The sequence below is a fragment of the Anabrus simplex genome, chromosome 1, assembly GCF_040414725.1.
Source record: "Anabrus simplex isolate iqAnaSimp1 chromosome 1, ASM4041472v1, whole genome shotgun sequence".
In the NCBI taxonomy this organism is placed as follows: Eukaryota; Metazoa; Arthropoda; class Insecta; order Orthoptera; family Tettigoniidae; genus Anabrus; species Anabrus simplex.
In genome coordinates, this window is record NC_090265.1 from 494451712 (window position 1) to 494468361 (window position 16650).

Here is a 16650-nt window from a genome sequence, read left to right on the forward strand (position 1 = left end):
TCTTATGTTTCTTCGTTTGCACATGTTTGAGAATATCACACTTATCCCAAGTGCCACTGATAAACATGCCTAAAGATAGTACAAAACATGAAAGTTGGTCGCTTCCTTGACTCAATCAAACACAGAACCTCTTCCGAATGCAGAGGCGTCGAGCCATGGTAGAGCCATGATCACCACTCATTGCTCGGTTGGCTGGTCGGAGTGCAGAGCTGTTGAACCACAGACCAGCAGTGGCCACTTGCGGGCCGAGACCCACTCTTCCTCCACCGACACACCATATTTCTTCGACATTTGGTCAAAAAATAATTAAGACATACAACCACGAAGCACTACTATGTGACATTTTCTCTCAACATGAGCACTGACGCAGGTTCTGCCCCAGGTAGATGTCTACGGTGTCTCACTTTTGAGGTTAGAGTTACTCCTATTCCTGCCGGAAGAGATTGTGCTGCTTTCTCATTAGCAACAAAATCTAATGTATTTGATCAGCCACCCTTCCCCACACTGCCCTCTGATAGTGGTTATTAGAACTGCTATCAAACAGCCATACTTGGTCATCTATCAACAGAAAGTGCAGGATTTAAAAATAATATGAAAACTACTGAAACACCCCTCAAAATCAACAGATTGGTCCTAGGGATCAGTAGAGAGGATGAAAAATTGGGAGCTTCCCTTAGAGCAGGAGAGTTGGCATGTCTTCATGAAGTATTGAAAACTGTTTGCAACTTAAAATAACGAAATTTTGTTTCCTTCAGATTTCAGTAAGAAAAGTACATTGAAATATAAACATAAAATTAATAGTGAAGAACTGAAAACCATTCACTCTGTTAATGACCCAGGGGTAAATGTGAAAAGAAGTTTATCTTTCAGAGACCATATTCATAAAATAGTTAATCATTCTTATAAAAAATTAGGTTTTTAATTAAAAATCTGAGACACTTCACTTATTCGTATACACTCACCTTCTTGTTCAATAGTACTGTTAGATCAAAACTTGAATATTCATGTCCATATTATAAATCATACCAAAATTGAATTGAAAGAATTCAGAAATTCTTTTTAAGGTGCCTCTTATTACAAAAATTATGAGATATTTACTTTCAGAAATCATGTTTCATATTAATTTTTGTTAAATTAATTTAAATGTATATCATCAGCTAACAGGTGTGTAATAGCTCAACAAATTTAATATTTTAATGGATTTACGGATGATAATTTTCTTCACTAATTATGCTTTAATGCTAGGAAAGGAAACTTAAGATTTAGACAATTGTTTGTTACTCCAGTCTCCAAAACTGTATTCTTTTTAATAACTCCCCTTTTATTAATATGTGTGAAAAATACATTAATTTAATTAATAAATATCATACAGATCTTCTCTTTGCTCACAGATATGGCAAATTTACTAATATGTTAAAACATTGTTACTCGACAAAGTGATTTGTTTATCTGTATAATAATTACCTGATGAACTATGGTACCTGACTTTACTAGATACCTTATCTTAAAGAACTGTCCTAACAGACTTCTGTACATGGCATACTGTTACATCCGTTTTATACATAGCTTCATCACCTCATTTGCATGTATGTATCTGTAATTTCAGTTTTAAAAATGGACTAATTATTATTATTAAATGAAAAGCACACAATGTGCAATAACAGTTTTTGTACAGATGGTCAACTATGCTAATGCCATTCTTATTATTGAGGTTGTCCTCATTTCGCAGTTTTGTGCATGGTATCTTTCATAACGGTCGTTGCACAGGTTACATATACAGTCTTCGTTCGGCTGGTGGAAGTTTTTTGTTTGGCAGAATCTGTGGTGAATTCCATGAGTGGCGTAACGTGTAATTACGTGCCATAGCTCGTAATTTGCTTGCTTCCACTCTTCCGTCATTATGGCGTCCGTGGAATAGAAGTCGGACCAAATAGCATTTTGTTTCTCTTTTAAAGTTTGGCGCGCATTCTCGTAGGGCTTGGTGTTTGGTAGACAAAACTGTGTTTTGATATCGTCAATGAAGTAGTCCTCTTTGGTTAGAACATATGTTAACCTTGAAGGGGCTGACTTCCCAATGCCTAGAATTCTCTTGAGATATCGGGCCTTGACTTTTTCTATTGTCATCAGATCGCTGATTGTGAGTTTTTCCCAGATGATGCTAATCCCATAGGTTGCTATTGGTGATATGGCTGTCCTGAACAGTAGCATTGCTGTACCCAATGATATTTGTTGAGGTTGTTGAATGTTGTAGATGGCTTTTATTTCTGCGGCTGCTCTTTCTTTGACGTGGATATTGTAGGATGTTAGAGTAGTTTGGAGGGTGACTCCAAGGTACTTGAATTTCGGCACTACGTCTAGAGGTTTGTTGTGCATGGTTAAAGGTGCATGTTTTCCTCCTTTCCTAAAGGTCATTTGTTTAGTTTTGTTATGGTTTATTTGCAAACCATTCCTTTCTGCCCATGATGTGAGCCTATTGAGGACCTCTTGGAGCTTTTCTATGTTTTCTGAGCCTATTGCCATATTATCTGTGTAAAGTATAAGCAATGCTGAGGTATCTGTGATTATTTCTGTGATGTCTGCTGTCATGATGTTGAATAAAATTGGGCTGATTGGGTCACCTTGTAGGACTCCGTTTGTTTGGGTTACGTTTTTGGATAGGGTTATGTTGTCTGATATTTGGACATAGTTATATTTGAGGATATTCGAGATTATGATTGCTATCGGATGTTTAACCCCTATTAGGTAATTGAGTTTCCGGACGAGTGTTGCTCTATCAACAAGGTCAAAAGCCTTACGACAGTCTACGAAGACTACAAAATATTTCTTTCCTGGATGCTTCAATGTATCTTGGACTAATCAGTGTTTGTAGCACAACATTGGAGCTGTCCGTTTTTGAACTTCAGGACAATAATTTTTAATTTTATAAAGTATAACATTCAGTTTTGAAATCAAGTTGGGTGTACTGACTTTCAAAAATGGACAATATTCCCACACGCAGTATTTTTGGCATTATACTTAACTTTATTTTGTCGTTCCGGAAAGTTATGGGTCAGGAAAAATGTGACAGAAAACAAAGTTAATTTTGAGAGTAATATACTTTTCTTGTATTTAATGGAAAACTGGAAGCCAGTGTAAAATATATAACGCAAATGAAACAAGTTATTCAATTTATGAAATGTATTATTCACAAGAACATATAGTTATAAGTTTTGACTTGAGATTTGAGCGCTGCCTTTTGGCGGAGGCTAAGTGAATTAATAAACACCCAATTATAGAGAGCCGATCGCTTCGATAGAGTGCGTTAGACTCCAGTTCCGGTTACCAGTGTTGTCGATCTGTTGTTTACTATAACCACGTGTTATCAGCTATGTGTTGTATTGTACTCAGTTCTTTTTGTGGTCTTTGTAAGTTCACTTGGTCATTCTTGACAAAGCACCAACAATGACGGCTAGAAATAATGTTCTGATTAAGTGTTTGAAGGAGCACAATATTTCGGTTTGCAATGACATGAGGAGGGGGGGTTCTCATGCTTCTTGTGAAACAAAACAAGCCCTAGTACCCTGTTTTCATGGTGGATGAAATAGCCAGGAGGTATGGGCATAAAGTTGTTCACCTTCCACCATATCATTGCCATTTTAACACCATAGAATTGATTTAGGCCCAAGTGAAGGAATATGTAGTTGCGAATAACCAACTTCACAGCTTTGGAAGTTGAAGGACTTCTTTGGAAAGCCGTAGGCTGTGCAAGTGCAGAAGACTGGAGCAAGGTTATGAGACACAATCTGAGATAAGTGAAGCTTTGGTGAGAGAAAGTATCACAGACGATTATGTTGAAGACGTTATAATCTCATTTCATCAAGCGGGAGTGAAACCTCAACAGACGATGACAATGCCGACAGTGACTCAGAAAGGAGTGGTGTGTTCCCTTTGTAGGATTTTTCCTTCCTTAGGAGAAAATAAATCGATTAGCAACGCAAGCTCTTCTAGATGGTGAGTAGAAATTTCATTTCATTTTATCGCGGTTTACCTGTCCGAGCATTGATCTATTTTTATCTTATAGCCTTATTCTAAATATGTTATGTGTTATTGTTTACCTTATGTGGTTATGCAAATTGCTACAAAGAAAAATTGATTCTGAACTTATATTTGAGTATACACTTTTCCGCTCATGTTGTGTGTCATGAATCAGCCGTTTGTTCTCATAATAATTTGGCACCAATGTCTGACTTCCAGTTAACTGTCAAGTTGAAACTCATAGAAGCAGAACTGTAGTTCAAGTAATATCGACCAAGGCCTCTTCATCATTATGTCCTAATTGCATGCACTTGTAAAGTTCGCCAGCTCTACTCTGCTGTCTCCTTCTAACATGGATTGATGTCCAGCTCCATGGCTAAATGGTTAGGGTGCTGGCCTTTGGTCAAAGGGGTCCCGGGTTCGATTCCCGGAAGGGTCGGGAATTTTAACCATCATTGGTTAATTTCGCTGGCACGGAGGCTGGGTGTATGTGTTGTGTTCATCATCATTTCATCCTCATCACGACGCGCAGGTCGCCTACAGGAGTCCAATCAAAAGACCTACACCTGGCGAGCCGAACATGTCCTCGAACACTCCCGGCACTAAAAGTCATATGCCATTTCATTTCATGGATTGATACCTCTCAAGTGCATCAAATTCTTTCCAGTTTTGTCATGGTGTTTAACTAGAAGATTTTCAGCATCTTGCAACTTTCTTTTGTTCATTGCACAGCCAATGGAAATTTTATTCTGCTTTACCTAGCAACTGGATTTATTGGCACACATTTCCTTGTTTTCAAAATCAACTTTCCACCTTCTAGGTTGCATGTTTTTCATATTTTTTAAATTTTCAATTCTTCAATGTTATTTGTAAAAGCCACCTCTAATTGTAGCATCTTTCTTAGTAGCACATTTAAATAAATAAATAAATAAATAAATAAATAAATAAATAAATAAATAAATAAATAAATAAATAAATAAATAAATAATTGTTTCTGTAATTTCAGTTTTAGAAATGGACTAATCAGTGTTTGTAGCACAACATTGGAGCTGTCCGTTTTTGAACTTCAGGACAATAATTTTTAATTTTATAAAGTATAACATTCAGTTTTGAAATCAAGTTGGGTGTACCGAGTTTCAAAAATGGACAATATTCCCACATGCAGTATTTTTGGCATTATACTTAACTTTATTTTGTGGTTCTGGAAAGTTATGGGTTAGGAAAAATGTGACAGAAAACAAAGTTAATTTTGAGAGTAATATACTTTTCTTGTATTTAATGGAAAACTGGAAGCCAGTGTAAAATATATAACGCAAATGAAACAAGTTATTCAATTTATGAAATGTATTATTCACAAGAACATATAGTCCAGTTGTTATGAGTTTCGACTTGAGATTTGAGCGCTGCCTTTTGGTGGAGGCTAAGTGAATTAAGAAACACCCAATTATAGAGAGCCGATCGCTTCGATAGAGTGCGTTAGACTCCAGTTCCGGTTACCAGTGTTGTCGATCTGTTGTTTACTATAACCACGTGTTATCAGCTATGTGTTGTATTGTACTCAGTTCTTTTTGTGGTCTGGGAATAACAACTATACTGATAGTTGACTGGCTTTCACTGGAGTTGTCCACTTATGAAGCAGAGCCAATGTGGAGTAACCCGATTTTTGTTCATAAAGTAAACATTCCCATCAGTTTTTAAATATGTTCTGCCTGTTACTGAAGCTTGGGAATCATCATCATCAGTTAACCGTCTCCAGTTTCCCAGGTGTAGTGTATCGCTTCAGTCGATTCTTCTTCCTGTACTTGATTCCAATCCACTTCTCTATGTTCTAGATCTTGTTTGACTTGTTAGATCGATCTCCTTTGAGGTCTGCCTCTAGGTCTTTTGCCATCTAAGGTTTTCTCCAACCATTCCTTAGATACTGAGCAAGAATCCATTCTCATTACATGGCCATACCATTTCAATCTTGGTCTGATTATGGTATCACATAACGATCCTCTTATTTGAATCTCTTGGCGAATCCTCTTGTTGCGGACCTTATCTCTCCTGGTTTTTTGTAGCATTGTCTTGAGGAATTTCATTCCTGCAGCTTGGAGTCTACTTTTATCTCTGCTGTGATGATACAAGTTTCAAGGCCGTAGGTTATTATGAGCAAGAAGTAAACTTGATAAAGTGTTCATTTGGCTAGTATTGGAATCTGGCTGTCCTGGAGAAGGCTTCTAACCTGATGGTAAAGGACAGCTCCTCTTTGAAGTCTGTGATTTCTTCATTTGATCAGTTGTCTTCAAGTGATTTCTTCATTTGATCAGTTATCTTCAGTCAGGACACTACCGAGGTATTGGAAGTGGTTAACTTCTTGCAATTTCTGTCTGTCTACTGTGATATTTGCTCCTGACTTTGTCTGTTGACTGTCATAACAATGTTTTCTTAAGGCTGATTTTAAGTCCAAATTCCTTAAAATGACAATTCCAAGCATTAATCTTTCCTTGAACTTCTTCCTCATCGCCTCCCCAAATTACATCATCATCTGCAAATGCAAATGCCTTGAATGCACTTGTTCTTGCCGTGCTGTTTCACTCTTTTCATTATCTCATCCATCACTGGTATAAATAGTAGAGGTGACAAAGTGGTGCCTTGTTGCACTCCTCTACTTGTTACAAACCAGTTGGAATAGCCATTTCCTATCCTTACACAGCTCTGGCAGTGTTTGTACAACATTTTTACTTTATTGACGAGAGTTTCTGAAATATTTCTCCTTCTCAAGCTATCCCAAAGTGTATACCTCAGTATGCTGTCACAGGCTTTTTCTAGGTCCAGAAAGATAAAGATGTCATTTTGTCCCTTTTCCCAATGTTTTTCCATTATCATCCTAACAGCAAAATTGAGATCTGTTGTTGATCTATTACTTTGAAACCCGTATTGTTCTTTCTCAAGCTGTGGTTCGATGATCCTTAGTAATCTTTTTTCTATCACTTTCTCCATCAACTTAAGTCCATGAGTGTGATTCCTCTATAATTGCCACATATCCGTCTATTTCCATTCTTGATGAGGGGGACTATACAACCCTTAGTCCAGTCAGTCGGGATTTTTTCTTCATTCCACACAGCATTAATCACTCTAAATAGCCACTGAATTCCATGAGTTCCAGCAGCTTTAATCATGTGTGAGCTCACCTCATCAAGGTCAGGTGATCTACCTTTGCTCATACTGTTCAGAGCATTTTCAATCTCAAACCAAGTCAATAGGGATTCACTTTTTCCAGCCTTGTTCCCAGTATCCAATTCCAAATCTTCTTGAGTGGTTTCTGCTGGGTCTATTCCATACAATGAAGAAAAATACCTTCTCATCTCTTCCTGAATGTCTTCCTCTCTCCACATTGTAACTCCATCATCTCTTTACAGTTCTTTCACTGGTACATGAATAGTTCTTTTGTTTCTCACAATTCTGTACAGAAGTTTCATATTTCCTTTACTCTCTTCTACTACTTTGTCAGTAAATTCAAGCCAGTTTTTCTCTTTCTCAGATTTAATTACTCTCTTTGCTCTCAATTTTAGGTCTCTATACTCCTGTTCTAGTCCTCTCAGTTTTACATAATCCTTATCTGCACCTTTTAGGTTCTCTTTATTTCTTTCTCATCTTGCTGTACTCCTATCTTTTAGGGCTTGCTGAACAGAATCATTCCACCAAGAAGTATACAACTCGTTTTTCTACAATATCACCAGCTGAGCTCACAAGTATTTTCTTGAATTGGGTCCATTCCTTTTTCTCCTGTTTCTGTATCATCTATCGGGAGCTGGTCACGGATCCTTCTTTGGTATTCTTGCTTTTTTTCAGGTTCATTTCCATACCCTTATTTTAGGTTTTCATTTGGTCTTCACATTCTTCTCTGGGATGTTTCTAAAGGTTGCCATCAGTAATCTGTGGTCACTCTCCAAGCTTTCTCCTGGCAATACTTTTACATCGGTGATAAACAAACCGGCTTCCTTATCAGAGATAACACAATTAATTAAAGATTTCTGCTGTCCATCCCAGCTGTATCTTGTTACTTTATGGCTGGGTCTTTTCTGGAAAAAGGTGGTCTTAATTATCTGGTTATTTCTTAAACCGAAGTCCAGCAGATCTTCACCTCTTGGTTCCTGCTTCCAAGCTTAGCAATGCCAAATACAAATTCCATATGAAAAATTTTGTAATAGTTAATCAAAATCTCAATTGTGGAAAACTGGAGTTTTTTGGCCTTTGATACACACTCTTCAAATTTCTATGTGAAATCATCTAACAAAAGCAGAATGTAAGCAAGAGTCCAGCTGGAAAGGACATAGAAGAAGAAAAAGAAACATATCATATTAAGATTTTCAAAAATGTCACCACTGAACCATATCATATATGCTTCAATTTTTCATTTACAACACTGTGGCATAATTTTACTCAAGGGCTCAATACAGTCATGGGGAATGAAGGAAGGAACCCAGGATAGCCGTGCCATAAACTGTGAGAACCCCGTAGCGCTCCAGTAGGAATGAATTCCTCTAGATGGGCCTGAGCCACAAGCCGTGATTTCGATCATGAAGACCTCACAGCCGCATCCCCACACGAACAGCAAACTTTGGAGGGGTGAGATTTGAACGAGGGGATGCACTGAACATTTGTCACAGGTTGACAAACTTCTCTTTTCCAGGGCTGGAATCACCTGAATTTTAATCACCCAGTGGCCCTGAGTTCAATTCCCAGCCGGGTCAGTGTTTTTTAATTGTAATGATTATTATCCCTGGCCTGGGGACTGGATGTTTGTGACGTCCTTAATCTTCTTTTCCTCACACACAACATTCCACACTACTGCCATTCCAATTACATGCAAGTTTATACAATATGGAGCCAGTAGTGACAAAAGATCCACATGGGTTAAAAAAAGCTAAATTCTACAGATCTGACACCACACGTAGTTAAGATGATAATTATAGAGTAACAGGAGCTGATAAAACCTTTTACTTGTGTCATGTAGAGATATATGCATATTAACGTGAGCAGCCATTAGCACCTGGTGAGCTCTTACAAAGGAAGAGGATTTGTTTGGCCCTCTGGAGCCGGAGACCTTGTGAGACTATAAAGGCTGGATAGACAAGGGAGGTGTCCTCCTGTTTCATTTTGAATGGTGACAGTGAGGTGTTGTGACCACGAGCAGATAAGACAATAACTGTGTCAAGTTTATGTTAGACTTGAACTAAAATAGTTGTGATTTAGCTCGCAAGAGCTAGTGACGGTTGGCATATATAAATATTATACGGTGCGTACGCAAAGTGTCAAATTAACTTGTACAATTCATTAATATATAACTGCTGACAGGGGCAAAGAGCAACCGGGCCAAGTTCCCTTATTTTAGTGCCGCATAGATCGAAGTTATATCTAAGAGGCGACTATAGTAAATTATTAGCCAATACTAAAGTTGCTATCATGCATTTGAGGAGGGAAGTTAATCGGGAAGTAGTGGGTTCGAACCCCACTGTCGGCAGCCCTGAAGATCGTTTTCCGTGGTTTTCCATTTTCACACCAGGCAAATGCTGGGGCTGTACCTTAATTAAGGCCATGGCCACTTCCTTCCCACTCTTAGGCCTTTCCTATCCCATCGTCGCCATAAGACCTATCTGTGTCGGTGCGACGTAAAGAAAATAGCAAAAAAAAAATGGCAGGGAAGTAGATCATTCCAATTTAATTCAACAGTTACAGATACAGCCCACATTAAGGAGACAGCAGCCATGAACTATCCAGGAGTTGACAAGAGGACCTACATCCCTGTGCTGTGTGTCGTAGTCATGGGCCGAGCCTGCATGACATATCGGGATGTGATTTGCCGCTCATGGAGAGGTTGCCACCAAGTTAAGTCCTTTTGTTCTTTAAGCATGTGAAGTGATAGCTAGATTCACTAGGAAAGGCCATTTTAAATAAGTAAATTAACTCTTAAATGTAAGTCAGAGTGGCATTTGTATTGCTTATTTCACTAAATTTAAATATGTTTAGGACTGCTTGCATTCTAAGTCCATGAGCTATGTATTGTAAATATTTTGAAGGGAAATAAGGGAAAGAGTAGGTTAGATATTGGTGTGAGTTACTGTTATATGTATTTAATTCCAGTTTATGTTGAGGTAAGATAGAATTGTATGGGTAGATTCTTCATGAAAAATCTAGTGGGTTGTACGCCACCAGTGTCAATCTGGAAGAGAGGATTAGACTAGAGACAGTATATGCTAGGATGTTTTATTGCATGATGCATGAATTTCAGCTGTGAGAAGATGCAAGGGGAGACATTTCAACACTGAAAGTAGAATAGGATCTTTAAGTGTGGTGGCAGGCAAATACATGGATATGTACCAGTTGTCAAACCGATATTTATTTACATGTGAGGCTACAGGATTTCCTGTGGATATTTATGGGGCTGAGATGCTAAGAGATAGGCTATGAAAGCCGTGATGTTATATTTGGAGCTGTGATGTTGGTAAGGTAATGTACCGGCCTGTTAAATATGAAAGTATGTAAAGCTGTGAGTCGTATTTGATGGCCAGAGTTGTGTGCTTATCTGTAGCCCTGGGAAGGTTGTCAAGGCTGGGTGCACCATTTGTTCTTGCTCCAGGTAGTTGCCGACCCTCGACTCAGCTGAATGCTGGTCAGAGAAGGGTAGTAAAGCTTTTACAAATAGTCCCATTATGATTGTGAATTGCCTGTCCACAAAGACCTAGTTAGTGGTTATGTCTGTTGCCGATCAGCTGATTTCCCTGCCGTGTCAAATGCTACTGCTATGCTGCATCTATGTGAGATATGCAATGTCCAGTGCCCGGACATGTTGGGATCTTGACCCGATAGCTCTATCAACTTTAGTGTACCGGTATATATTTTTGTGTGCTTTATTTTACAGGTTTGTTTTTGTATGTTGTGTCCAGTGTGTTCATTTCTTTGTTGTGATGTTGTCATTTGTTCGATAAAAGGGAGACATAGCCCAATGGCTACTTTTTTTTGGGATCATGATCATAGGTTCGGATCCATACGGTAGAATCTGTGATAATTTTGGAAGGGTGATTCAGATGCAGTCCTGAACAAGTATTCTATACGTTTGTGTCCGAGTGATCGGAATATGTTTGTAATTTAGGACATTACTAGTGGATCGGGTATTACTACCGCATATTATGAATGGTTTAGAAATTGAGTCCTCAGGCAAAGAACTAGGGACTTAACAAAGTGCGCAACTAAAATTTATAAATTCAAATTATTCCATGCGACAAGAAATTTATTTGATAATTGTAATTTATGTAAAAATTCGTGTGATTTTTCTCTGATTGACACAACCAGTGATCAGCTGTTTTATTTGATTTGACTTTGTGTTTAGATTGGTTTCTTTTTATTTTAGTTTAATAAATCCATTTTACCCAATTTCTCAAATTCTCATTCACTAGATTTATATGTGCATATTAACTGCCCATATTTTGGAGTATTTCAGAAGTTAGATATGTTTTTATTTGCTTTATGACCACATTCGGATACACCACGCGCTTCTACCCCTGAGCTAGGCCAAAATTAGGACACGATACAGTACTCCACTGCCTATCAGTCAAGTCCAGTGTAAGGTGTATATGACATATCCAGTTTAACATCATACTGTATATTCTTAATGATAAAAATCTAATAAAATCTAAAATCTAATAAAAAATTAATGTCAGAAGTAATGTCAAGTGGGTAGGGAATGGGATAGGGTTAAGCATGATCCTTGCAATCTTTTTTAGCTGTTTGATCTTCCTTCAATACTTTCCAAGTCTATAAAATATGATACTTATGTGCTATACTAACCTGACTCACACCTCCAGGACGAATATATGCTGCATGCATTCGTGCCCCAGACACTCGTTCATAGAATTCCATCATTTTCTCTCGTTCTTCAAACAACCAGAATAACGGTGTTATAGCTCCCACATCCACAGCATGGCTACTAACAGCCATGATATGATTTCGGATTCGAGTTATCTCTGCAAACAGAGCTAAACAAACAAAATACACCTGATGATGCTCATATCTTTTCAAATAAGAATACGTAGAATTAAACATGTTATCTACTTACTTCTGATATATTTTGCTCTCTTGGGTATATCAATGTTGAGTAGTTTTTCTACAGCCAGAGAATAACACTGTTCATTTACCATCATGGACACATAGTCCAATCGATCAAAATAGGGTAGTGCTTGTGTGTATGTCTTGTATTCAATCAGTTTCTCAGTGCCACGATGTAGCAGACCAATATGTGGATCAGATCGTATCACAGTCTAATAAGAAAACAAAATTAGTAATTAGTATTATTTAGTATAAACTCTTTATGATATTAGTCCCTTCAAACACTGTCATATACATACACTATGTGATCAAAAGTATCCGGACACCCCCCAAAACATAAGTTTTTCATCTTAGGTGCATTGTGCTGCCACCTACTGCCAGGTACTCCATATCAGTGATCTCAGTAGTCATTAGACATTGTGAGAGAGCAGAATGGGGCACTCCGCATAACTCACGGATAATACCAATATAAATGGTCCGTTATTGGACATTATAAATTTTCCAGCCCTCATTCTTGGTTGCCAGCGTTTCACCCCCCATGTGCTAGGCTGTGCTCATCAGTTGGTACCTAGCACACCTACCAAGACGCATGGCTAGTGCATACTGTGGAGGCCACTGTGTAGGCTAATAGTAGCCACCGGCAGTGCCAATGCACTTGAGACTTTGTCTCATTACCAAAAATTGAAGCCTGCTTGGCCATTAGATAATATAGATGTTGATTCCCATAGGGAATGTGAAATATTTGTTCCAAATGAGTAAATTTATAATACCAATATAAATGGTCCGTTATTGGACATTATAAATTTTCCACCCAACTCATTCCTGGTTGCCAGCGTTTTGCCCCCGTGTACTAGGCTGGGCTCATCAGTTGGTAACGAGCACACCTACCAAGACGCATGGCTAGAGCATACAAATATGGCTTTACATCGCACTGACACAGATAGGTCTTATGGCGATGAGATTTTTTTTTAAGAAACAGGACCTCCAGGAAATTGATCTAACTGATACTTTATCCGGCTGCTCACAAATTTACTGCTGGTTTCAACTTAGCTAATGAGGGATGTAGGTGGTCACTGGAAGATTAGGTTTCATTCGCTGTTGTGAATAGCTAATGAGTTAATTCACGGCATATGGCCATCAGAGCTCTACAGAGTGTACTCAATAACATCTGTTGTATGTGCACACGAGCATGGCCCAAAATTTGTAGGATGTCTATAAAATGCATGTATGCAAAGTGTGGCCTAAAACTACATTCACATTGGCAGAAGACTTGCAATGTATTTATTTATTTTTTTGTTTCTGTGATTCTGGATACTTATTGTATGGGTTCTTTTTTCTAATACAAGTGACATGTCAGCATGCCTTTCAGCATTCACTCTGCTGCAAGCCTCTGTGAATGAACTTAGTGCCTCCACAAACTTCTATATGATAACTGCACTGTGGCCTATCTTACTGCTACATTTCTGATCTTGAAATCATTAAAGAGTCTAACAATAATCTCATAGATCTTCCTCTATTTCTCTCACCTTCCATGATCAAGTCCATTATTCTCCTTGGCAGCCTCTACCAGCCGCATGATCCCACCGATAGACCTGGTCCATATGCACAGCTTAATCCATTGAGTTCACTCCTAACTTAGCATTTATCTCTCCACAGTGCATGCCCTCTTGCCACTGTACCCACCTCTTCTAACCAGCAATCATTTTTGCAACTACTATATCTGTTACTTCCAACTTATGAGTAAGATATCTTCAGCCAATCCAGTTTTCACTTTTGTACAGCAAAACTGAACTGAAATGTAAGGATAATTTTGTATGGAAACTCACTTCTTTCTTACAGAAATCCACCCACTGTTTGCCATATTTCTACCCAGCTAAATCCTTCCCTGCCATTTTATAACTTTTAGTAAATCATCAATGCAAACTATAAACAATGAAGAAGGCCAAGAGTGCAGGGCAGCTGGCAAGACTACAATCCTGGTGAAGAATGACAATAATAGTGCATGGTGGCAATGTGTGTGAGCCAGCAGCAAGCAAAACAATAGTGCTGGCAGATTGTTGAGACTTGTGATAAAGAAGCTCCAACCTGATTAACAATGAAGATTGTGCCCAGAATGGTCTGGAAGTGGAAACTAGGTTAATCTTAAGCAAGCCTAAATAAATAGTGAACCCAGCAAGATCAAGTGAGTTATGCATCTATCATGAGTGTGTTACAAGAGTAACAAGTACTGCAATGAATTAAGATGGTCTTCATTACACAGCGTGCGATGAGCTGTGAAGTGAACTGTTCTGGAATGACACTATGCTGTGAGAAGCCCTGTTGCAGAATGAGAGTTTGATGGGCCAATCTGCAGGGTATTCAACCATCACAAGAAAATTGCAAATAGTAATGTAACCCTCAAACTAAGTCATGACATTTCCAGTGCATACACTGTGTTGTGGGGTCATTAATTGCACCAGGTATGTAAGGTGAATAATATTGTTACAAAAGAAACTAAACTGAACAGAATCTTGCCAGTCTAACAACACAGGGAACAACAACAACTGAATGTGAATGCCTGTTATAAGAGCAAGCTTGTTAACCGGCATCATCATTAATTCCACAATGTAATTTCAGGGTTAATAATTTAGTGGATTGTAAAATACGCTACCTCTCCAAGTAGTGATTTTTGGTTTTTTAGTTTTAAGAATCTTGATAACCTGCCACAACTTCCCACTATATTTCACCATCTCAGGCACTATGACACTAAAGTTTATTTACCACCCTCACTACTTCCTACCTACAACGTAATTTCAATGAGAACACTCCTTCCGTCTGTTCTGTGATTCCCTTGGATTTACAATAAATTCCTCTAATTAGCCTAAAATGCTATTCATTTCTCTTTTCCTTGACTTTGTAGGATTCTTTATTATGGTCCACAAAGGATTCCCTGCAGTCTGACATAGTTTTCCAAGTTGTTAAAACATTCTCCCACGATTTATTTTCGGACACTGTAATTGTCTGTTTGCCTCTTTCCTCTGTATATTGTTTATGTACAGTTGCTAAGAAAAGGAATGAGTGCATGGTACAATTTTCTCAGAAACAATTGAACCTATAGATATACTGTATTGTTTGTTATAGGTAACAACAGGGTTTGTATCTAGAGTGGAGGTGAATTACAATTAACCCTTTGGGCTCCGAGCAATAACACACCTCGTACTAAACAAACACCAAGTTTATTTTGACAGAATAACTTACTAACTTTCAGTCATGCATACACAATAATTAATAAAATTATAAACTCTCAAATGTGAGAAGTATTTGGCATGCAAGTACCTATTTAAACAACTTCAGGGTGTGATATTTTTCAAAAACAGTCACATGGGTGAAGTCCTGGGTTCCTAGAACAAGTTTTACAAAATAAAACAGTTTCTCTTCTTCCCCCTTTCACCTTCCTCTACTACTGCACACAGCACAGTCCTTAGACAATCCCTGTTCATTCTTTGGAATGAAATTGTATCCTTTTAGTCTCTTTTCCTGGTCGACAGATGTTGGGTGACCAAATTTTGCCTTGTTGATGTTCCAAATGTCACCAAAGGGCTCCACCACTATCATCTCCCTATGGCAAATATGAGGAATAGGTTGCTTGTTTCTTGTTGCTTGCACCTGGTTGTACAGAATAAAACTTTTCGTAACAGTAACTTCTAGAAACCAAAAAAAATAATAATAATAATAATGCCGCCACTTGTATGGTATACTGAGTATAGTTGGAGATGACCGCTGGCTTCTCAAATTCATTTACTCACACTCCCCAAGATTTTCTTGTCCCCAGGTTAGTGAAAGAGTTATGGAAGATACTCAGGATAAGAACAGTTCTTTTGTCCTTCCAGGCCAAGAAAAGCACATCCTTTTCTGAATTCTGATATGCTTTATGCTTCATGCTCTGAGAGCTTCAGCTTTTTTGCTTGCTGTGGTGAGCCTCTTCTGTTAGGTTGCATGGTACCTGTCAGATGAACATGCAGCTTTCTTGTTTCTTTCGCTAGATCATAGTTGGTGTAGAATCTGTCTGTGTTCAGGTGTAAGCACTTGCCAGCAGGGATTGCAACAATTGTAGTACTACTCTACTTATGAAAGTCAGTTCTTGTTGCATTAGACTGTTGTCGGCTTGCTGCAGTATGGTACCACATGACACCTTCGGGCTGAGCAGCAGTCGCTTGGTAGGCCATGGCCCTTCAGGGCTGTTGCACCATGAGGTTTGGTTTTTAGTGGGGAGGTTGGTTTATTGATATGCAACATCCAGAAGATCTGCAGAAAATGCTTTCGTGGAAATATGTTATTGAATATTGGCATACTTTTTATTCATTCTTGAGGTCAGTATTCTTCGATTGATTATTTCAGATTCAAACCCATATTCAATATGAAAACCGAGAAATGCCTTCATTTCCAGCAAGGTAACTGAAGTCCAAGTGTTCTACATTGAATACTGATGGAGAGGTGTGATTTTAGAAATCCTCTCACATATATATGTACTGAGACTCAGACACGATTTCTCCAAGTATTACATCAGAA

General features: G+C 38.3%; 1 protein-coding gene across 6 annotated transcripts in view; it reads right to left on the reverse strand.

Moving 5' to 3' along the window:
* Positions 1-16650, reverse strand: part of LOC137496932 (NADH dehydrogenase [ubiquinone] iron-sulfur protein 2, mitochondrial-like) — a 215474-nt gene that overhangs the window by 173434 nt on the left and 25390 nt on the right. For all 6 annotated transcript variants that reach the window (XR_011017528.1, XM_068225029.1, XM_068225030.1 and 3 more), the window contains 2 exons: positions 12113-12314; positions 11845-12032 (listed from right to left, as the gene is read on the reverse strand). Coding sequence is in view for 5 of the 6 variants with exons in the window: in XM_068225029.1 (XP_068081130.1) it covers positions 11845-12032; positions 12113-12314 (390 nt within the window). In the remaining variant the exon portion in view is untranslated. The remainder of the gene's footprint in view (positions 1-11844; positions 12033-12112; positions 12315-16650) is intronic.